Here is a 23987-nt window from a genome sequence, read left to right on the forward strand (position 1 = left end):
TTTAAATGGTCTTATTTTTTTACATTTTATAAGGATTTTTACCATTATGATGATCTTTGTTTTATACTAGTGTATATAAAAATTCTTGCTATAAGATTATCGTTCAATCTTCGCTACATTCTGAACAGCCCAAATTTAGTTTCAGGAATAGGAGCATTCATGGCTGCTGACAAACTAAGTGCAATAACTTTTCGTGTATCTACTGGATCAATGACTCCATCATCCCATAAACTGCAAATAATAAAAAAATTTCACTATAGACTTTGATATACCTAAAATAAAACCCATAGAAAAATGAATTATAAATCAATATAGTACCGAGCACTAGCGTAATATGGACTGCTTTCTTCTTCAAACTGTTTTATTATAGGGGTTTTCAATTTATCCTCTTGTTCTTCAGTCCACTAAAAATAAGCAAATTGGAATTTTAGTATGAAATACAGACAACGTTAACATCAACTACTCACCTCTTTACCAGCTTTTTCATACTTTGTCTTGGTAATTTGAGCTAATACGCTTGCTGCCTGTTCACCGCCCATTACTGAAATTTTAGCGTTAGGCCACATGTACAAAAATCTTGGGGAATATGCCCTTCCACACATGCCTATTCCACGTACAGTAACAAATTTAGCAAGAATACTTTATTGAATGTTACAATTAATCAGATGACATATGTAATTTTACCATAATTTCCGGCCCCATAAGATCCACCAATGATGAAAGTTATTTTTGGAACTTTAGCGCAAGCGACAGCCGTAACCATTTTAGCTCCATTTTTGGCAATTCCACCAGCTTCTGCATCTTTGCCTACCATGAATCCTATTTACAAAGATTGAAAGTAATTTTAAAAGTATTTTTTCATATATCTTTTGAAGGTATGAATTAAAAAATTAACACCAAATCGACTTGAGTGAGAGCCAAATATTTTATACCCGTTATATTTTGAAGAAAAACCAAAGGTATTTTTCTCTGAGCACATAGTTGGACAAAATGTGCGCCCTTCAAGGCTGCTTCCGAAAAAAGTACGCCATTATTAGCTACAAAACCAACGGGATAACCGTGCACATGAGCGAAACCTGTAACGAGTGTTTCGCCGTAACGAGCTTTAAATTCGTGGAACATTGAACCGTCGACTATACGAGCAATTACCTCTCGTACATTGAATGGCTTTCTTAAATTCGATCCGACAATTCCGTAAATTTCATCAATTGCATGTGCTGGAGTTTCATAATCACTTTTTTTCTCGATATCAGAGATTCGTCGATGATTCAAGTTTGAAACGATATTGCGAGTCAGTTGCAGTGCATGTTCATCATCTAGCGCAAAGTGATCAGTAACACCAGATGTTCTAAAAAATTTCTAATTAATATTTGTATCTATCGTTAAATATTTCTTACTTTTTTTATTTTTAAACTTACTCGCAATGCAGAGCAGCACCGCCTAACTCTTCTGCTGTAACTTCTTCTCCAGTCGATGCTTTAACTAAGGGTGGTCCAGCCAAAAATATAGTTCCCTGTCCACGAATTATAATGTTTTCATCAGCCATGGCAGGTACGTATGCGCCTCCTGTTGAATTTAATTTCACATTTATCGTTGAACAATTTTTTAATCATAAGAGAAAAATTACTTGATGCGATAGTAGAAAGAAAGCATTTTATTACCATGAAAAATTTTTGTGCAAAAATAAATTACTCGAATGGATATATAATATTCTACTCAAAAAATTACTACCAAATTCTACTGTTCATATTTCAAATCAAGTTCTCAAGAGTACCTTAAATTTTTATGTGATGTTTTTATTGAACATTAGCTGCAAGATGTCCAAGAAACTGGTATTAGTGCCTTTTTTAGTACTCTTGAACGATACTCCAAAATTTTTAAATATAAATTTGAAACCCGAATAAGTTGAAATTGATCATTTTTTGGGCTATTTTTAATGTAGAGAAAAAAAACATAGCTATGTCCCCTCAACATGGAAACATTAATTTTATAGGAGTATGCGTATTAATTCAGCATCAACCATTTATTACAATGAAGCAGTACTAATGATTATTTTTCATAAATCGATCTGATAAAGTAACAAACCAGCTGTGCAACTGCCCATCACGACCGCAATTTGTGGAATTCCATCCGCACTCATAGTTGCCTGATTATAAAATGTTCTACCAAAGTGCCATTTATCCGGAAAAACATCGGCTTGTCTAGGCAAATTAGCACCACCACTATCAACTAAATAAATGCAAGGTAACTTATTTTCAGCTGCTATTTCTTGGGCTCGCAACTGCTTTTTCGCTGTGATTGGATAGTAAGTGCCACCTTTAACTGTCGCATCGTTAGCTATGATGAGACATTCTTTTCTATAAATATTTATTAAATACAATGTTAAAAATGCCTCAGATGTGTGATTTTTCTTATTTTTCAAACAATACCCTTCAATTCTTCCTATCCCAGTTATGATACCGGCCGCAGGAAGTTCTGCGTCATCGTACATTTTGTATCCTGCTAATTGAGAAAATTCCAAAAAAGGTGAACCTCTGTCAAGAAGACGATCGATTCTTTCTCTAGGCATCAGTTTTCCGGCTTTCACGTGTCTTTCTCTTGCTTTTTGATCACCTCCCTCTACAATTTTTCCCACGGTCATTTTGAGTTTATCTACGAGCGTTTTCATTTGGGTATATTTTTCCTGAATTAAAATGAAATAAAATAAAATAAGATCTCATCGCGCGGATTAGTTTTGGTGAGACGCATATCAAAAATATAAGATTTACTCAAATATATAATATTTTCTTATTATTAATTTATCATATGGCTTTTCGAAATCAAAAGTTAAGTTTGACGTTTGATATACCGATCTGTATTGCAAGCCAATAATTTTTTCAGTATTCGCTCATAATTATTACATGATTATTTTATAAAATTGAGTTTCGCGCTATTTCAAAGCAAAAAATTGTATATAATTCATTACGATTCATGCGTATTCTATTCACGCTTTTAATCTGAATAATGTTTACTAATGTCATGAGGTCGCAAACAGAAATACTGAAATTAAACACAGATAAAAAACACTTGGTGGCCGGTGACGTGTATTATATCATCATGTCAACAAAATATTTTTCAGAAAAGTCACGATGTAAAGTAATTTTTGGAAAGTATCGGATAATTTATAATAAAATAATTATAAACATTGAAGATTCTTCTACAACTAAAAATCGTAAATTAATCCTTGTTAAACTATGGTTTTCGAACAAAATATTTTAAATGAGTATTATTAAAAAAAATATGTGAAGTAAAAAATAATCAAGTTTAAACAATTTTTGTAGAGGTAAATTAATTGTTGTTGTCAATAAATTAATAATTTTAATGATAAGAAAATACTACATTCTTGCTAAAAGATATCACTTGGTTGAAAAATGATAACATCGTTTACTACTAACCTGATATTCTTGTGAATGTACATCTTGTTTTGTGCCAATAATACAAGATTCTTTAAAATAATGACGATTGATTGAATTAATATTTTTTATTACAAGTTTACTTTTTCTTAACATTTTTCACGATCTAGTAAAAAATTCGATTAAAAAAACTACGGTTTACGACGAATACTTGATTCGATGAATTTAAGAGTTAACTAAATTGATAGACTGCATACTTGCCTTTGAATTTTACGCCATCTGTGGATCATTACACGAAGATAAATATTTAAATTTAACGTAAACATATCGGTAGACAGCAATTTTTGAGATTGAAATCTTTTTTCTTTGAATTTGTGAAATAGTTTTAAAATTAAAAGTGAAGAGTATTCAATCGTTAATTTAATTAAAGCCTTTAAAAAGTGATTAATATTTTTTCATAAGATTGCGAAATATTCTATTAAACAATAACTAAATCTGCATGAGATATTGAGGACCAATAAATTAAAGAACATATTCTTAAATGGTATTGAAGCAACTTTATTTATATATTTATAATTATACTTTACGACTAACAGCCAAGGGCAATAATGATCATAGCAATTATCAACTATTTTCGTGATATTATTTAATAAATTTTAGTTAATTTTCAAACTGTGATCTTATAATAATATTTATATTTATATATATATTATATATTGATTCCAACACCCCTAATATTCAAACGTTCTCCAAAGAACTCTCAGTTTGTCGTTTATAGGCAAGATATTACATATTACATCATTATTTACATATTCTTGAGCAGCGCATGGTCATGAGTCACAATAAAACATCTTTATATTTTTATCTAAAAAAACGATAATTATCTAAAATAATTTTAGATTTTTAAGTTGATTTTTAACGATAATTTTCAAAGTCGTAAGCATGACAAGCTCAATCCTATACTTTATAGTCATGACATGAAGAAATAGGGCGTTCACTTTGGTATAATTGGATATAATATTTAATAATTTAATTCTAATTATAAATGAGTCAAAGACAGACTGTTCTTCCAATAATTGATAAATTATCAGCATATTTTGAAAGAAAGTGTAGATTTTTTATAAGTAATAATCCAGAGGGAAAAATTGGCATTCTTAAAAAATTAATCTAGGGTAATCCTTTTATAGTGTGATGTTTTCCCCCACTATTATTGAAATATAGATTTGAAATTTTAAAGATGATATTAGGTAGCTTTTTATTTGATTATTCGAAGCGAATAGTTTCATTCATTTAAACTATAACTGTACGAAACAAGATTATTTGTATTTTAAATTTTCAAGTTAGTTGCATTTTAAATGTTCATCTTCTATAGTGTAAAATACTATAAAGAATTAATTTTTTTCGAAATACAGTAAAAAAAGTTGTCTATCATAATCTCCACAAGTTCATACTAGAAGAATTTTTGATCTGTGACTGACATTTTACTTTAAAACAATGGACTTTTTTTAAATTTTATTTTATTCGCAAAAAACGACATCATTCCTCCACAACAGAATTATCATCGTAAATTTGCAAATTAAAAAGTTGAAGAATAAATGTTTACTTTGTTAAAAATTGGTATAGTTTTAATTTGGATCTTTTTATGATACTCATTCATAATTGATGTACGATTTTCGTAGATTTGATTTTGAATCAAATTTTCGTTTTATAGATTGCACCAGCTCGTAGTAGTAATTCTGTCTGTAGGCAGTAGCAAAATAAAAAGTCTTTCTACAATTACAGCAATTAAATTGACGTAAATTAAAGGTTCAAATACAATTTAATAAAGTATATATGGTAATGCACTTCATGAATTAATTGCTTATCAAAAGGAATCTTACCACCGAGAAAGATTCCTCTTGTGATCCGTAGATATTTTTTATTAATTCACAAAGATACGACTAAATAAATAATTGATGAAAAATTCATATGAACAAAACCATGTTAAAGTGTAATGTACAATAATCATACATTTGCTACAGTTATCAATATTATCAGTAAGTGTACGTATTGGTAGTTTTTATTGGTGACATGTATTGAGTTGCGCATAAGATGAAAGTAAAAATTCCAGTTAGAACTACTTAGCGCAGAATTAACTCAAATTTTTACAGATGTAAACTAGCTGAACCAACAAAAGCGGCGGGAGCTGATTGTGGTCCAGCTGGGGCTCCTCCAGGTACTGGAACACCAGGTGGTGGTCCTGCAGGAGGATACTGATAAAGTGGTGGAGGTTGAGCCACAGGAGCAGACTCTGGCATAAATTTAGCTGGAAATTGAATTCAATTATAATCATGAAGTGTTAATGTTATCTTGTTAGAACTTTTAAATAAATTATATGATTTTTGCTGAACATATTTTCGGTGTTTTTTTTCGAAAAATAATTCAATTATTTGATCATTCAACTAATTTATTTTATACTTTTGATCAATTAACAACACGGAATAATCTCAGAAATATATAACTGAGCTCACTGAGCGCGATTGTAATATCGCCTTTAAATAAAATTATAATGTACTTTATACTTGAAATTAGTATAGTTTTCCTCGTGGTAGTAAAAATATTTTTAACTTTTAGGCTTCGAGTGATTTTCAGCTTAAGAAGGCTTTTGTTACAAATTTACAATATGCAATGCATGCATTCCAAGAACCAAATTGTTTGATGGAATCTTGACCAATTTTTGCCGTGAAAAGATTAACAATTTTACGCTTGAAATCGGTGAAAAATGCATCCACGGATATGAAAATGAATATTTCATACCAGTGACCCGAAAGTAACTACTTTCCGGCCCGCTGCTCAAAGCAAGAGCTATTTTCGGGCCACGGGATATGAAAAATAGTATACAGGCCTAAGCCGCAAAAACAGAAAGCCTCAGGACATGTGTTTATTGGCCTCGGCTTCGCCTCGGTCGCTAATTACACGTACCCTGAGACTTTTATTTTTTTTGCGGCCTAGGCCTGTAATTTCTGTCGGGATTGATATTGAAATTCATAGAAAAATTTTCTTTGTATTGCTTATAATTAAAATTAAAGAGTATGCAGTTTTAGTTTTTTTTACCGTCAAGCTTACAATTTAATGATAGAACCGATTTTTTTGTGAATTCAGTTATATATAACAATATGACAATTATGTACAACTTATATTTTTACCTCGGATTATAGAATCTTGGGTTTCAAACTAAATCAGTTATGGATTGAAAATTATTCAGCATTTTAAATACTAATGTGTTATGTGTCTGTCATTAATTTTTATAGTGTTTGAGAATTCTGTAATTCTTTGACTTTTTGTCTGTTTGGAATCATTATAATCGTATCTGAGTAACATAAAAATTAAAGATAATAATAACGCAAGTTTTTAAAATTATACAAGGGTAAAAATTCGTTAAAAAAATTATACATGGATTCATTAAAATTTAGTTAAATCAATCATTCAAAAATATATCTTCGAAAATGCTCCTTCAAATGAAATTTTATTGTGATTAAGTATATATTAAGTATATATATAATTTATTTATTGAAGAATTTATATAAATTAAAGTTTCAACAAATGAAAAATGACGACTACTCAATGCTTCGACATTGCTCATTCTTAATTCATGTGAAATAATACGTGGATGCGCCGAGAATTCATCGGTTTTTTGCAGTGCAGACTTGATTATTTTAAAATCTTTACATTTTTAACTGATTTTTAAAATCACTTTCATTTTCGCAACAAAGTATTTATTCAAATATTCTTTGAATTTTACATAAGTTTCTCTGTAGTTTTAATGGATATAAATAAGGGTCATAATTTTAGTACTATTCTTGTGTGTACCCACATGAACGTGCGTTATTTAAATTATTTTAGTTCACGCGAAATGATACATATTCACAAATATATTTTTTGTCCATTATGATAGTTATGCATCATTCACAAATCACATCTATTGGAAATCTTTACCTGTAATATTTTTCTTATAACGATTTTTTCACTCAAACGAGGTTTCGATATTGTTTACTACTCGTCAATAAACTTGGAATGTTTATTTTCTTAATTACGATTATTATAAATTATTTCATATTTATACATATTAATACATTTATCCATGTATAACATTTTAAAATAATTAGTTTATCAACCGTAAACAACAATAAACTTGTGGTTCTTGATGTCTTAAAGCCCAAAAAATCAAACTTTTTTGTATGAAATATTATTTGTTGAATCTGTTTTCATTTTTATTCTTTATTTAAATGACTATTTGGAATTTATTGAACTTGAATGAATATTCAAATTTAATTCACAAATCATTTTCCACGTATCTTTTGTAGGTAATTGGCATACAAGCTACTTTCGAATTAAATAATAAAAATTAATTAATAAACATCAAAAAAATAATTATACAAATTAAATTAATTGAATCATGTCCACATCATGTCAAATATTATGGTTACATATTTACAACTGATTAATTTTTTACTGATGATATCATCCAATAAGCTTGTTTTCGAACTTTAAGTTATGGATAATTGTTTACTTAGTTATGAGCTAAATTAAAAAAAAATAGATTATTTAGTTCCTCTAAAACACGAAAAGTTTAGAAGGATTCTTCAGAATAAAATACTGTATTTCCCGTTGAAGAATGCAAAGAAGTTAGATTTAAACAGAGATTTTGGTACCGCCTTTGTTTTTTATTTTACTTTTTTCAAATAACAATAAGAAACAACGAAAAAACTTTAGATTTCGAATTCTTGAAAACTAGTAGAATTTTTTTAAGAAACTCGATGTTGAAATTTGGAATTTAAAAATTATTGTTTTCACACATTAAAATTTTCTTGATTAATACCATTGACAAATTAGTCTTCAAATTCTAGAAACAGTTTGTGTCACTCTTACCCATTTTATAATTAGCATGAAATAGTCTATACTTGCAATATAATACTTGCATTATTATACATCAATGACCGAAACGAAAATTAGTCTATTTCTAAAAGCCTTTAAAAATCTTAAAATCCTAATAAATGATTCACATTACATCTTCCTAAGAGTAGTATGCTGCTTTTTGCTAAAATGCGACATATTTTACCCTCTTTTTGATGACGTTAGAGAAAACTATTTCGTATGTACTCTAAAACTAACTGATTTTTAAAGATTTTCGAAATAGTCTGAATTTCGTCTCGGGCATACATATTATAGTTTATAAGTCAGATGGATACCGCAATTCATGAGTATGTTGCAAATTTGTTAATTTTAACAATTATTAGATTAGATATTATCGGGTAAAATGGACTCTTAAATAGCAATGGCAGTTTTGTTACATTCGTGAAAATAAATCCAACAATCAAACTTCAATTCAGTTTCTTCATTTTTCAAAAAAATTTAAGATGACATCACTAATCATGAATGCCATATATATCATTCTATTTTTTCATTAAATTTTTGTCTCTATTCGTGTAATCTTACTTGCTTTCAAAATCATTTTTGTTATAACACTCTTCGTTTACAAGTAAATATATTGTTTTGAAAAATTCCATTAACAAATTAACTATAGAAAAAGCATGGTAAATGTAAAATTTATTCATATTAATATTTCCTCTGCATCATTCAATAAGATATACTTAAATTTTTCATAATATTCATAAAAATGATAATTAGAGCAATTTTAGAGAAAAAAATTATTTCACCAATTCACCAATCACCAATCTATCATAATTCTGATTTAAAAAAAAAGATTTTAGTTAATTGTGCCCGAAAATTGTCTTAATACTTATTTTAATAATGTTCTTAAATATGGGCGCTTCCGTAAATATAAGTATGCAAAATGATATCTCCATCTTCTCTCTTCATCGTGAATTCAGTTTTCTCTCTTCCTCCGGTGGTACTTGCTGAAAGCAACCCATATCCAAAGACTTTAGTCGTTACAATCAATATTCACAATTTTCCTGATGGACGTCGATTTTGCGTAATATTTTACAATAAGTATTTTTAGTATATTGATGGTTTATTCAAAAGTAACATTTTAGTGCATAATCTTATTCATGCATTATAAATCTTTAGATCTATACTAAATATCTTTAAAATTATTCAAAATTTCAAGTCCATCAGTCAAAAATATAATCTTAAAACAAACCATGCATTAAAAATTTTTCAACAAATAACTACAATGACCAAACATAAATGATATCACAAAATTCATAAATGTTTAGTCAAAAAATTTGATTTACAAAATTGCTTAAGAAATTTTTGTTCACTCGCATTAAAAAACATTTTATTCGTCTTATTAGATGTGCATAACTCAAATTTTTATAAATTATAATCGAATCTTTTCGACTTTTACTTATTAATTTATTTTAACATTGATATAAAAAATTTTTATTTTTTCATAATTCTGCTGATTATGTTAAAAAAGACTATGTACAGATTTAATTGTAACTTATATGCAGGTATTGACTTTTGCTCGTAAACACCGTTTCTGAATATGCTCGAATTTAATAAAACACAATTTTGATTGTTATTTAAAATAGATATTCAATTATTCTAAACTCACTTTGCGAATTTGAAACATAAAGCCCCTCAAAAATGTGATCATTTATAATTTTATTTTATTCAAACATTCTTATGAAACTATTGACAAATCAATTTTTCATACAATTAAAAAAAGTTGCTTTTTATAAGAAAAAGATCCCATATAAAAGTTGTATCCAGTATAAATATGGGTTTTTAATTATTAATTGTTCATATAATAAGAAAATAATATCCCATCATGAACGATGTAATTAAAAAATCGTTTTTCTGAAAACTCAACATTTTATGAGCTTTTTATTATAAACAAAAAAAATTATGATAAGCACGTTCATACTGTAGCATGTACCGCAAATGGAAAATGCAATTGTAAAGTACATCAGTACAGTGAGTAAAATTTATATTCTAAAAAATTTTATATTATTGATGTAAAATTACATGACAATATTATCGATAAAATTTATTAATAGTTGTGCATAATTATCATTAGCTTTGTTGCATAAAATGTGTTTACTAACACTATGAGCTCGTAGTTTTAGAAATATATTTTTGTAAATTATAAAAAAAGTGTTTTTTATAAACAACATTTATCTACAATATAACACGCATTATAATACAGCTATTTACAAATTCATGCAATATATTCAAAACAAAGATACACACATAAAAGCTCATCACAGAATATTACTTTTTTAGTAAAATCCTAGTGTTTCTAGTAACATCTTTACTTTTTGTAAAGTTTTTGGCATTTGGATTTTGGTTTTGAATTTTTCATGTTGTGCAAGTGTTTACAGATTAAAAAGAGAATGAAGAAAAAATCATAAAAAAAGAATGTTATCGAAATACAATCGTTTGTCTAAACATGAAACGTAGTATAATAATTGTATAAAGTAGTGAATTTTGAAAATTAGTTAAGTGAAAATTTGAAGATTGAAAACTAGAAATTTTTTATTACATATAAGTATACCCAAAATAAGATGAAATAAGAAATTAAAAAAGAATAGAGGTTCGTTTAAAATTAGAAAAGTTGTCTTACCGTTACGAGCAGAGTAACATTGTAGAAAAGTAGTATAGAATTGAAGAGTTCATTTCTTTTTTTAATAGAGTACAGATAGTTTTTAGTTGGCTGCTTATATTCAAAACATTGTACAAATATTTTTGATGTTGCACGATTGAAAATCTGGCTTTTTTAGTTAGATATAAAATAAATATTCTCAATTAATTCTTATCTTTGATTATTCAAACTATCAAATCACGAAAACCTCATGATCGTTAAAAAAGCACAGTTTTTCAAAGTCTAAAACTATACTACAGTATAAATACAGTAGGGTTTGTATAAAGTTCAAATAGACAGACACATAACAGCATATTAGACAATGCTCACGTAATCTTGAATAATTTGCAACCTTAAAATCACTTGTTTGAAATAATCTAAGTGATGTGCGTGATTTTACATACATTTTTAAGAATATTTTTTGTAGGTATAGAGTATGAGCGCTTAAAAAGTCATTGGTTCGTTCATAGAGAAAATCTGTATGTTGGTATACATGGTAAAAATCAAATAATTATATTTTGTATTTGTTATAGAATATATGATCGAGTAAGGTTTTTATAGCATAATTGATTTTTATGTTATGTTGGATAATAATGTACACAGCCTAAATTCATAAAACTTGAAGGTGTTTATGCATTCTATGTCAAAGTTTTCATTCTAAAAATCACAGGCTCATCGAATTTCATACGTAATAATATTTCACAAATATGTGGTATTTTTATTAGATTCAAATTTTTCATGATTATTTGAATCAATTGTTTTATGCTAGAGTAGAAGTTTTCGTAACAACACTAAACCCTGTTATTCATAAATTATACGACTGTAATTTTGAAATGAATTTGAATGATATTTTTACTTTGACATATCCATTTATTGAAATATTATCAAACGATAATATTGGTTAGTATTTGGGCTGAAGAAATTTTGTTATTGAGAGTTGTGTTCACATTGATAAAGTAACACATTACAACAAAGATACGAGCAAATCTATGTTGAAAACAAAAATTTTAAAAAGAAAAGTAATCGACCCAGTTATCCCTAAGGAATGCTGGAAATAATATGTTAGGTAGTAGAAAATAATAAAAATAAAAACCAACGGCATACTTAACATTCAATGGGAAAAGTATTGAAATACAAAGTTAAAATTGCAACCTACACAGAAAAGAGAGACATATTATCGCGAATTCTACCTGACTCACTTATACATATATGATTCTTCCACGGATCGGCGCGTCTACATGAAGTTTGCTGGACAAAAAAAGAAACATTGAAATTCACTCGTTAGAGAAAATCGCTCAAAATTGTATGTTGTGTCCATTGAAAACATATAATTAAACTATTGAACAAAAATTCTCTTTGTATAATTTTGAAGTTGAGTTGAATTAACATAATATTAGCATGATTTTTTCATAATTAAAACGTAGATAACTTAAAATTTTTTTAATACTTATAGACCTTTTTTACTTATTAAATTATGTGTTACTCTATGCAATAGTTGTAAAAAATATTACAACACTTGAGTTTCAAAAATTGGGAAATGAAAATTCTTGTAAAAATCGTGTGATTTATCAAACCAACTCATCACTTTGAAAAAGACCAGCTTATTTTTCACAAGTAGGGGTACGGAGAGACACATCAGCGTGTACATAACACTCCATTTTCGATATGGAACAATTAAGTGATTCATTTGAAACGTCATACCATAAAATTCAAACTGTATGAAACTTACCTACGATGATGGCCAGTACAATCAATCCAATGACGCCCATTATGATCATCATCTAAAATAAGAAAATATTTCATTCGCTTGTACTGTTTCATGGATAACTATCTAAATTTCCATAATAAAATTATATGAAAAAATGTAGTTACCTTCAAATTTTGTAACCAGAATTTTCTTTTCAGCTTTCCAGCTTGCTGTTCAAATTGAGAAGCTCCTTGCTGCAAAGCATCTGAAAAGCGTACGAATTTTTCTCATTTCAAAGTGTTTTCAAGATTTATATTTCGATTGATTATAGTGTTTCGTACGAAACATATCTTTGAACTTTTAGTAAAAACATACCTGCTCTGTCGTCAAGTTCTGAGAGCTTTTGATCACGCTCCAAAACTTTTTCGACATTTGTTTTCATGATGTCGACGACTTCATCTACCTGAGCCTGAGTTTGTTGAAGTCGCTTTTGGGCGGCTACTTGCTGTGGTGTTCGTGGACCCCCGACAATTCCATCACCACCGGCTCCACCTGGAGCCCCACCTCCTGCAGCATCAGGAGCAAGTCCTCCCTCGGTAGCCCTGCACAGTTACAATACAATGATAAACCATGTTCATGAAAGTTATCCATTTAAATGCACAACTTCTTCAGGCTTTAATAATATTTTATGTTGAAAAAAATTAAATTTTGAAAAAATATTTTGATGAATGTCGTATGCAAATACTATAAATACTATCTCTTACTGCTTTTTTATTTTATTTTATTTTATTTTATTTTATTTTATTTTTTGAAGATTAATATATTTGATTTTTATAAATCAACTTGAACTCAGTTTATCGTGTAAGATTTTATCAGATGGTAGCTATCTTTGCATCAATTTAATAGAGTATGAATTTCCTCAATCTTTTAAATTCATATACCAACTGTCAATTGCGTACATAGTTTAAACAACTTTTAATGTATCAGTACATTAATTAATTATATTTGTAAAAAGTCAAATGATGACGAAAAATTTTTTTTTGAATCGTATCACGTGGTTGGTAGTGTAATAATCGATCCGTCAGTCAAAAACTGCAGACAGGCAATATCGCGCGCCACTACTATATGAAGAAATCGATTGGGCTCTCTGTAAACGTGTGAGCGTAAAACAGCCTGACACGGAGCTGAGTATTTGGCAAATATCGCACCCTTCGATTCATTAACTATAGAGAGCATTATATACACTATATACTGCAAGTCGGTAGTTAGAGCACCGAAAAATTGCGTAAATGCAATTCATGAATTATTTTCGCTCGCATAGCGAGGAACAATCGAACGGAATAGGGTTTATTGATGCAGAGCAACTATATAAGCTCGTGGATGGCGCTGTGCTCGGTGTATATTATTGCTTACACTCGTGCACTCCAAAGACTGAAAACTGCTCCCGCCTTCTTATCGATCGATCTCACACTTGCTTTCTATGTACGTTATGTGTACGAGCGTCCATCTATTTTCTGACTTATTTAATTTTTTCCACTTGGTCATTTTGGATTTTGATTTGCGACTTTTTATTACCTCTACGCGTAGGATTTTACCACCGCAGTTATATGACACAACGGCTATGCTAAATATATTCCTAATGCAATTAGTTGCTTTTTACATAAGTCTATAGCTTTTCGAATAAAACGACCATCAAGTTTTACCTACTCGTAGTTATATCATTCGAATATAATAGAACTATAAAGTTACGATCTTGGTGGTATAGTTCAAATCACGTTTTGTTGCGCAATAGGCGAACCTTCTAAATAATATTCTCTTTTTTTAATTTTATATCAAGTTTGAAGATTCAAATAATCATGTATTAATATACTTTTCACGAGAAAAAGTCAAAAATCAGACATTGACAGCATCTGGCTGCTCAAATAATATACCACTGATAACAAATGAAACAACAATTGTAAAATTAAGACTTTATTAAAATATTTTTCCAGAATAAACGCGTTACGTTTGACGTCAAAAAATCAAGGGCGAGAGCAAGAAGCAAATACTTTTGACTAGTTCAAGCAAGGGGAGCTTTCAACCCCTGTTATTATTAGCGTTGAACCGAAGAAAATTGGGTCACGAAAAAAAGCAAAATCACGAGCAAAGCTGCAATCAAGAAGAGCGTAGCGACGCTTGTTAGAAAGTATTGAAATGTACAGAGTAGCAGTCGAGAACGCGACTGGATGTACTTTTTATCGTACACTTTGTCGGTGAATCGTAAAGCCTACATTTAATTAATAGATCGAGCTCGCGATTACGGTCACTCGAGAGCTGGTAGTAAATCGAGCGCGAGACTTGGTCGATCCCTCGACACCGTAGCTGTTGATAATTTCAAGGGGATTACTCACATGTTCAGACGGGGCCTCTGGTCGATCGAGTCAGGGGCCTCCTCCTCCTCTTCCTGTGGGGGCTACGGAGCGTTGGTGCGACGGAAAAACTACGCGGCGAGCTTTGCGAAGCGAGCAGACACACACTAGTAGTAGCCAAGCGAGCCGATGCCAAGCTGCAGCAGCGACGAGCCTGCCGCTTGCGGACTGCTGCTGGCTGCCTGCGCGCGGTTAGCTGTTATTGATAAAAGTTCGTCGAGCTGCTGTGCACTGCTGGCTGCCTCTGCTGTTCTCGCTGCAGCAGCAGCAGCATCAAGCGCGCCACTCGACGTCGTGTCCTAGAGTCACGCTCTCTCTTGTCGCTCTGCTCGCGCTACCCAGCAACCCCCTGTTGTTGTAGTTGTCGTTGTTCGCGACCGACTCCTCGCCGTTGAGCTTCTCCGGAGACCGACGATCTACGAATCCTCGAAGAAGAAATCGCCACGAATCTTGCGGGCTCGCGGACAAAACCACCCCTGAGCTCTGCTGCAAGCTGGCCAAGCAGTATTATACGTGACACATCGACGAGTCATAGGCCCTTGCGAAAGCAAAGTTCGTGCCTCGTATATCTGTATCTATGCGTTCGAGAAGGCATTCGGTGCGCGCGCTGCTGCTGCTGCTGCTGCTGCTGCTGCTGCCTCGGCGCACGATGACGTGTTGTGGGGGCTGACTTGGGCGCAAGCGCCTGCTGCTTCTGCTGGTCTCCCCCGCACCCGCCACCGCCACAAACGCCTCTATGTGGCTCTCCCAGTCGATAAAACGGCGGACAGCCCCGCGCCCCGCTTCCCAACCCTTTCAATGATTGCGCGGCTGCGTCGAGTGTGTATACGTGCCAGAGCTCTTTTCTTCGCTATACGTACATGCAGGCGCGCTCTTGTATACGCTACACCCACTGTGTGTATTCTAATTTATACGTATGCCAGCGCATACACAGCCACGAAATAGTAGCCCCACTTGAACTTTCTCCTACGATGCTTCATTTGCGCTTTCACTTTCGTCCTGCTGACTTACTCGCGCGCCGCGATCCATGATACACTTTTCCTACCCTCTTTTGGTCATGTCTCTCTTTATTCGCTCTTTATTTTGCAATTTTGACTAACTGTTAACTTTATCGAATTCTGCGAGTCAAAGAAAGTTACTATCAAGTATCGAGTTACACATGAAAAGCACAAAGTCATTAACGAGACAAGAGTTGAATTATTATCGTTACACACAGGCACACAATAATGTTACAATTGTATTGTTAGAAATTATGCATGACCTGAAGTATCATTACAAACTTAGGACCACTTTTTTTATATACCTGAATGAAGTCAACGCATAAACGATGAAACAATCGAAACACTATGAAAAATTTGATGAAACATAGATATGCTCTTATAATATAAGGTTGAACCTCATAATTATGAAGCCGTATTGTCAAGGGCCACTTACAAAAATTAGTCGTGAGGGTGAGCTCACGAGTTTAGAAATAATTCTAAATTCGATTACTCGATTGAAAGAATTTTCTATCGCCACAACAATGAGAAATACTTAATAAAAATTAATAATTTAATTACATGTTTTAAAATCGGTTTTCAGGTCAATAATGAATCAAAAAAATAGATCAAGACGTGTTATTTTATCAAATTACGAAGAGTAGCATTTTTCCATTTCAATTAACTTATAAACATTCTTCTTTTCGTAAAAAGTGTTGATGTTAGTTTGTGGTTGGATTAGTTAGTCAATATACTTCTTTTTAATTTTTCTACAACTACTGCATCACTGACGTTTGAAACATTACTTATAAATTACAAACGAGTGAAATGAATATTCATCCTTACTATTCCTCCATTTTTCGAAACTTTTTCAAGTACATAAAATCTTACCAAATTTACCGGATTTTGTCAATAAAAGTTTGGGACTTTTCAAGTGGATCATTCCAAGTGAAACATTATTCAGAGACTTCGTTTGCATAAAGAAAATATAGCAAAAAAAAAACATTACGGAGCTAAAAAAAATTTTCTTCTTGCTATTCTCCCTTTTTTTGCAACTTTTTGCAACATTATTAAAAAATTCGGCATTTTAATTGTGAAACAAACATCTGAAGAAAGTCTTCGTCAATTTTCTATCTACATGTATTCATATTATAAAATTAAATTAATGCTTTTAAATTTTAGAAATTCTTTATACAGCCACGTAAATAAATGCCCCAATCTCGAACTTGCTTTCTAATAATGACCATTTGCACGATTTTAGAATTATCTATGTCTAATAAGATTTAGAATAATACTATTATCGTTTGCATTGCGAATTTTCATTGCGATGCGATTTTTCTTGAAAAGACAGGGAATAATTGCAAGGGATTTGATAAAATTTTCTAAAATATTAAAATCTTTAAAAGTTTTTTTAGTCGACTATGACGGAACTTGCACAAAATGAACATGTTCAAAATTATATCGCAATAAATTGTATTCGAATAATCACGATTCTACTGGAGGAAAACGATGCGTGCACAGTACACGTGCGTTGAAAAATATAATACGCCATCACTTCGTGTACAAAAAATCGTCTAGAATAATCACTTTTGCGTGCAAGAAGTGTACCTTGTCGTGCAATCGATAGGCTATTAAACATTGAAATCTGAATTTTTTTCCTCGTTTTACCTGAATAAAAACTCGAACAATTTTGGGCAAGAAACAGAATTAGCGGTAAAATATTTTGTTAATTTTTTCGACGTATTGTAAGGCCGTAACCATGAATCGTTTGCTGATTTTTTCGACGTTATTGCTGAATTCATTCACTCTCCAAAAGGTGAACTCTCAAAAGAACAGTGAATTTAACGAAGAAATATTGACTAAATTCACCGAAGGCCAAGTGGAATTTGACGAACTCGACAAGCATGGTGGTTTACATCAAGAACTGGTATTGCTGATAGGAAGCTCTAAAGCCAAGGAGGACTTTTTTAGCGATCACTCCTCTGAAATCGTCGATTTAACCAGCAATGTAACGATTCTGCCTCACTTGATGCTGAATACCCGAACAAAAACTGAGTTTTTAGACTTTTCCAATTTGAACGAGGATATCAAATCAGCTGGATACATTCCAAGGATTTATTTCACCAAAAAGATCGTTAACTTAGTAAGTACCGTAAAGCTGCTCCTTCTCATAGATTTTCCCTCTTTCGATAAGCAGATAGACGCTCTCTTCCAAAAAGCTGCAGAATCCATCAAGGACGTGGAAACATTTCTTGGCAGCATCGGTCTGATCGTAACGGAAGTTCAGAACGAGCAGCAAATTGAAAAAGTGAGAAACCATTTGAAAAACCTGGCCAACTCACTCACGGGATCGAACGAAACTGTCTCGATTATCAAAGCGTTACGCATTGAATACAAGGGAAACGACGATTTTAATAGATTGGGATTCGTTGGAAATTCAAAAGGTAGCTCGTTCGAGAGTCATAAAATTAAAGATCTGGAACGCGTGATCTACGAATCGATAGACTTTACGAGACACAATAGCAGTAATTTTATCTACACGCCGTGCCAAACCACTTGCGTCAGTCTCATCGACCTCCTGAGCCAAAATTTGACCAAAGGAGTCCGTCAAATCGGTCAAGAGATAATCAACTTTTACGTAAAAGTCGAAGAAAACTTGCGGGACTTCGAAGAATCATCTTTGTACTTCTCGCACGTAAATGAAAGTTTCTTCAAGTTTTTCAAGAATGAAACACTATCGACGAAATGGAAAAAGAATCCTGGACAATTGATTGAGCAAATCGTCGAGTACTCGAAAGCTGCAACTGTCGAATTGTTCAGTGAAAATCTTCAGTTATACGCTAACATTGCCAAATACTTAGTTTTTCTGCGAGGATCTGATGTTTCAAAGGAAACTTACGATTCGCTTGGCGATCAATTAATTCCTACCACCGAGTACTTGGAATCAACTGTCCAGTGGTACACATTTTTATCAAATCTCGATAAAAATATTCTATCGAATTTTATTGTACAAAGAGATATAAGTCCATACCAAAAAGTAACGTTGCAACTGCTCGAAGTTATTGAAAAAGTCAAGCGTGAAAATAATTATCTCCGAGACATTACCGAGAGTTTGAAAAACTTATTGAACTCAATACCGAAACCAAATGCCACTCAAGTTCTTGATGGCTTGAAATTGATTGATTTGGAAGAACCGAAATTAGAAGCATTAAAAAAATTATTGTCTGCGGCGTTGCAGCACCAAGGCGTAAGCAGCAAGTGCAATGACGAATTCAAAAAATTAACAATCCACGGATCGTACGTCAAATTAAGTGACGTATCCAAATTCAACTGTACTGATACAAATTTCATCGAAGTCTTCGCTTTGCATAAAGTATTTTTTGATGAAGATTTGGACCAAACTGGTAAAAAAGTGCATTTGGCAATTATATCCCCATATTGGGATGTAATTGGTCATCGAATAATCAAACTCGACGGTGGACCTGGCAAACTTCACAAGCCACTTCAGGCTAGACACTCCGTAGGGCCTGGAAATGTAGGAGAGGATGGCAAGCCAGGACTCCCCGGCGGATCAGCCGGTAGTTTTCTGGGTATCGGTAGATTTTTTACGAACCCTGGAAATCTCCATATATCCGCCAACGGTGGAAAGGGCGGCATTGGACAATACGGAGGTGATGGCACAGAAGAGGATAATGGTGGGAACGGTGGAGCTCCAGGACTAGGTGGACTCTCGGGTAAAGTAACAATCATTGGATTGGAAAAATCAAATCCAAACATAAGTGTAAGCTCTCAAGAAGGCTCGATCGGTAAAATTGGCATCGCTGGTTCTGGTAAAAATCGAGCAATAAATGGATACAATAAAAAAGGAATAAAATCGCCCGAGATGCTGCAGCCACCACCCTTTGATCGAGCTGTCAACAGCTATCAATCTTATCTCAGAGAAAACCAGATTGAAAATGTACGAGAATTTCTTTTGAAAATGTTCTCTAGGCTTTTAGCTGACACCGAAGCCGTCATCGATTTGTACGACATCGCAGGATTAATAAATGAATTCCGAGAACTGGAACATCAATTTTTCAAGTTGAGTCCCAAGATGTCTCTATTGCCAGATTATCAATCTTTGCTAGATCATATTACAAAGCATGCCAAAAAACTTAAGGGCTCTGAGCAGCTGTCCCAAGATAATAGCAACGTGCTTCGGTACCTGTACACTGCTGCTTTGAGTAAAATCATCAATTTAAAAAATAATATCAACAATAATTTGGTTGTTGATTTGAAAACATTTTTGGAAACAATCCAGACGGAACTTGCAGCAGTACAAAAAAATAAAAAAGAACACTTTATACATGGATATAAAAAAGATTATGTTCGAGAATTGGAGAGAAAAATTGAAGCAGCTAAGCGTTACGTGAACGATATAGTTTCCCCGGAAATTAACAGAGCTATTAAAGAATTGGATAAAAAAGTACTCAAATTTGTCGATGAAGTTGTTAAGCTACAGAATGCTGCGCAAGAGGAAAAAAAGGAATTAATTGAGAAACGAGAAAGTTTGAAAAGTTCATTGATTTTGAGCGCAGTATTTAACGGATTAAAAGTGGCGAGCTTATTTTTGAATTTTTTGGGTCCAGTTGGAACAGCACTGGGCACAGTCGCGGGCGGAGCCGCTTCTCTGGCCGCATCTTTGTCCGTCGATTCTTCAAACGTTGATAAAGAAACCTTACTCAAATTACCCAATGCGGTTAAGGAATCTCTATCGCCTCTGAAAGACCGCGTTAAAGAGCAGAAAGAAATACTCAAAGAAAAACTGAATGATGCTGAAAAGTTGCTCGTAAAAGACCGGTCGATACATGATACATCAGCAATCAAAAAAATTAAAGATGAAATTAAAAAATCGAATGAAGAATTAACGAAAGAAATAAACGAAGGCACATATGATACAGTTTCCGCCAAAAAAATTAATACTTTGAAAGATAACATTAAATTATTATCCTCGGAAAGAAGTAAAGCGAAGTCCTCAGAAATTGAAAAAATTGATGATCAAATTAAAGATGCAAGAAAAGAGTTAATAGAGCTTGAACAGACAAAAGACAAAACATACAATGTGGATACAATAAATGAGACTAAAAAAAAAATTGAAGATTTATGCTTGAAAAAGGTAAAAGCATTACAGGATAAAAAGACACTAGCCGATGACAAGACATCGAAACAATTAAAAGTAATCGAACGCGTTCAGAATACATTGAGCATTGTTGAAACGTCAATAGACGCATACAAAAATTATAGAGACCAGCAGGAAAAGATCGATGAAATCGGTAACCTCATTCGCAGCGCCGAGGAAAAATTCAAAGATCTGAAGGAATTTGAGCGCGATATCTACAAAAACGTCGTTCCCGTTTGCAGACAAATCGAAGACAATGTCAATGAGATGCAAGAGCAGCTGAAGGGACAATCCTCGGCAGCTCTCACCATCAGCAAGTGGAAGATCCAGAGCATCTTGAGATCCGTCATGAAGGATATCAAAACAGCGACCAATGGTTACCAAGTGCAGAGCGAATTTTTGGACATTTTCAATAAGCTCGAAGAAGGTATGAATGTCATGATCGAATTATACAATATCATGGACGAGTATCACGATAAGGCCGAGCTCGGCAAGCTCATAGCCAACATCAATACCAATCCTTCCAAAGTAGACGTGACGAACAACTCCGATCTGAGCGCGGCAGTCAATGACTTAATGCTTGTGATCCAAAACAATGTCATTATGCACGATTATAAAGTAGCCACTAATGCCATTCAACGTAACATCTTCCCATTCGCTGAGGACGTTTTCGGGCCTTATTATTTACCAGAGATTTTGAAGACTAATGACACCAATGAGATTGTGAACAGAGTTTCCAATGAACTTGAAAACTTGGAAAATAATCGGTTGCAATCGGAATCTATAATCCAAAAGAGGGATGCTTACATTTATAAAAATATTGTTTTCAATAGTAGAAAAGGAACGTTGAAGCCATTCTACACGTGGAAATACAACGAGCATAAAAGTAATATAGAGAAGCTGCTGAATGGACAGGAAGTAGTGCTTAAAGCCGATATAAAGCACGGCTTCAAAGGCAATGCGGTAAAATTCAATAAAATTGGTATTAATTTTGAATCTCCTAACAAAACAATCGAAAGCAAATTACACCAACAGTTGCAAGGCTTCAGAGTGACTCAGATCCATTTGGGTCACTCATTTTACAGATGCAAAGACAGAATATACATGATTCCGAGTGAAAACCAGACTATCCGGTACTCGATGACGCAAGATGACGGAAGCAACGACCCAGCTATTACCAATGAAGTTTACAATAAAATAGCGAAATATGAAGCTGTCCTCAGTCCATATGCAACTTGGAAAATACAATTGAATCACGACGAGGATGATTTTGATGACCTATCGAAGTACGCGAACGAAATGATCGATTTGGTGCTCGAGGGTACAGGACAGTACCTCGACTTGAACATGCCAGGGGTGTGTAACGATCAGCTCGATCAATACTACATACGGTCTGACAATCAAACGGAGGCCATTGAAATCTACGAAAAAACTCCGGAGCTTAATTTAAAAAGTGTGCAAGGAGTAATCAATGATTTATGGAGGAGCACTGCAAATTTGTCAGCGATTGTCAACGAAGCGGACTTGGAGGTAGTGGAAATTAGCGAACCAAAAATTGAAGAAGAAGTTATTGAGCATAAAGCTAATCAAGAATTCGAAAATGACTCTAAAAATAATTATAAACCAGAGCTTTATGAGAAGTTGTTCGAATATTGCAAAAATATTGATTTCTCGTCGCGCTTTTTGTGCGGAAACATTAAACCTCTTAACCATTACCAAAAAGAACAAGAAAAAATTTGAATATGAGTGCGTTTTATATTAATAAATCTATTAGCATGAAACAGATATGAAGCAAGTGTAGTTATTTCGCGAGCCTTATCCCCTTTCTTCCCTTTATAGGTAGCCAAGACGTCGGATAAAGCCGCATTTAAATTGTGATGGACAACGAGCGATATGCTTGGGTTTAACCATAGTATCGTAAGAGTGTTCTTATGATATTTTCTTTTTTTTTTAATTAATTAATACAAAACATATGATCATGAATAATATACATGATCTAAACTTGAGATTATTTTCAATTTTTCGTAAAAAATGAATCAAGAATTGAATTTAACGGCTAACATTGTTGAATGGCGTAAGGACAAGTTTTGCACATTTAGTAGCAATCATGAGGGATAAGTCCTACAGGATTTTTCCCAAATTTTCTCCGCAGTTCACACTGCAGTGCAGGTGTTAAATAATATTTTTAAACTATTTTTAGGCTAAAACAAATGTATCGCCTACGAAAAAGGTATGCGTTATCGCTGGGATTTTATTCATTTATTTTGTCGAGTAGGACTACTATAATGCTTCGCCAGCGTTTGTTCTCTGCTTACACTCTACCAATAGATTTCACTAAAAATACTCTAAAAAATTTTAAACTCGATTAATTTAAGGTATTTAATAAGACAATTCTCGACTTGTCTATCTTGAGTATTTTTTTTTTTTTTTTTTTTTTTTTTTTTTTTTTGATGGGAGCGATGGGCTCAGTTTATTTGAAGAGAAAAATGTATTACAATACATTTGTGTATTTCTGCTACATAAGTTATGTAGGGTAAGAGGTGGAAAAATAAATATAAAAACAGAAAGTGTGATAGACCCATCGACGTCTCCTTCTGCCCCTGATTGACCCCCGCGGGACCGCCGTTGGGCATTACTTCGCGGGGAGGGGCTGGGCTGGTGCACCGAGCTCGTCACGTTTGCACTGTTTGTTGTTTCGTCTTCTTCATGCCACGTCGTCCGGTCATCTTCTTCTGGCCATCTCTTCGGCTCTCAGTCTCGTTATGACTGATTTGGCG

General features: G+C 32.8%; 3 protein-coding genes across 8 annotated transcripts; 1 reads left to right on the top strand and 2 right to left on the bottom strand.

Annotated features, from left to right (window-relative positions):
* Positions 1–13: 13 nt before the first annotated feature.
* Positions 14–3744, bottom strand: LOC106651053 (methylcrotonoyl-CoA carboxylase beta chain, mitochondrial). The gene is made up of 9 exons (XM_014369388.2): positions 3435–3744; positions 2430–2683; positions 2086–2357; positions 1419–1566; positions 933–1348; positions 685–819; positions 468–604; positions 319–404; positions 14–231 (listed from the first exon to the last, which is right to left on the bottom strand). Exons 1-9 carry the CDS (start codon positions 3546–3548, stop codon positions 114–116), a joined length of 1680 nt encoding a protein of 559 aa, XP_014224874.1. The 5' UTR covers positions 3549–3744; the 3' UTR covers positions 14–113.
* A 185-nt stretch (positions 3745–3929) lies between these two features.
* LOC106651113 (vesicle-associated membrane protein 2) lies at positions 3930–15625 on the bottom strand. Of its 6 annotated transcripts, none has more exons than XM_014369476.2 (6): positions 15058–15625; positions 13043–13269; positions 12853–12932; positions 12710–12761; positions 12180–12228; positions 5615–5697 (listed from the first exon to the last, which is right to left on the bottom strand). In XM_014369476.2, coding segments are annotated over exons 1-5 (375 nt in total). In that variant the 5' UTR covers positions 15060–15625; the 3' UTR covers positions 5615–5697; positions 12180–12214. The 6 variants fall into 6 exon arrangements, with proteins under 6 accessions (XP_014224961.1, XP_014224962.1, XP_014224963.1 ...); XM_014369477.2 differs by having other exon boundaries at positions 5643–5697; positions 12171–12228; XM_014369478.2 differs by lacking the exon at positions 5615–5697 and adding an exon at positions 6942–9289.
* A 2186-nt stretch (positions 15626–17811) lies between these two features.
* On the top strand, positions 17812–22950 carry LOC106650991. The gene is made up of 2 exons (XM_014369317.1): positions 17812–19007; positions 19068–22950. The coding sequence occupies exons 1-2, from the start codon at positions 17812–17814 to the stop codon at positions 22948–22950; spliced, it is 5079 nt and encodes a 1692-aa protein (XP_014224803.1).
* The last annotated feature ends 1037 nt before the right edge of the window (positions 22951–23987 follow it).

The sequence above is a fragment of the Trichogramma pretiosum genome, unplaced genomic scaffold (assembly GCF_000599845.2).
Source record: "Trichogramma pretiosum strain Unisexual culture from Peru unplaced genomic scaffold, Tpre_2.0 scaffold65, whole genome shotgun sequence".
NCBI lineage: Eukaryota > Metazoa > Arthropoda > Insecta > Hymenoptera > Trichogrammatidae > Trichogramma > Trichogramma pretiosum.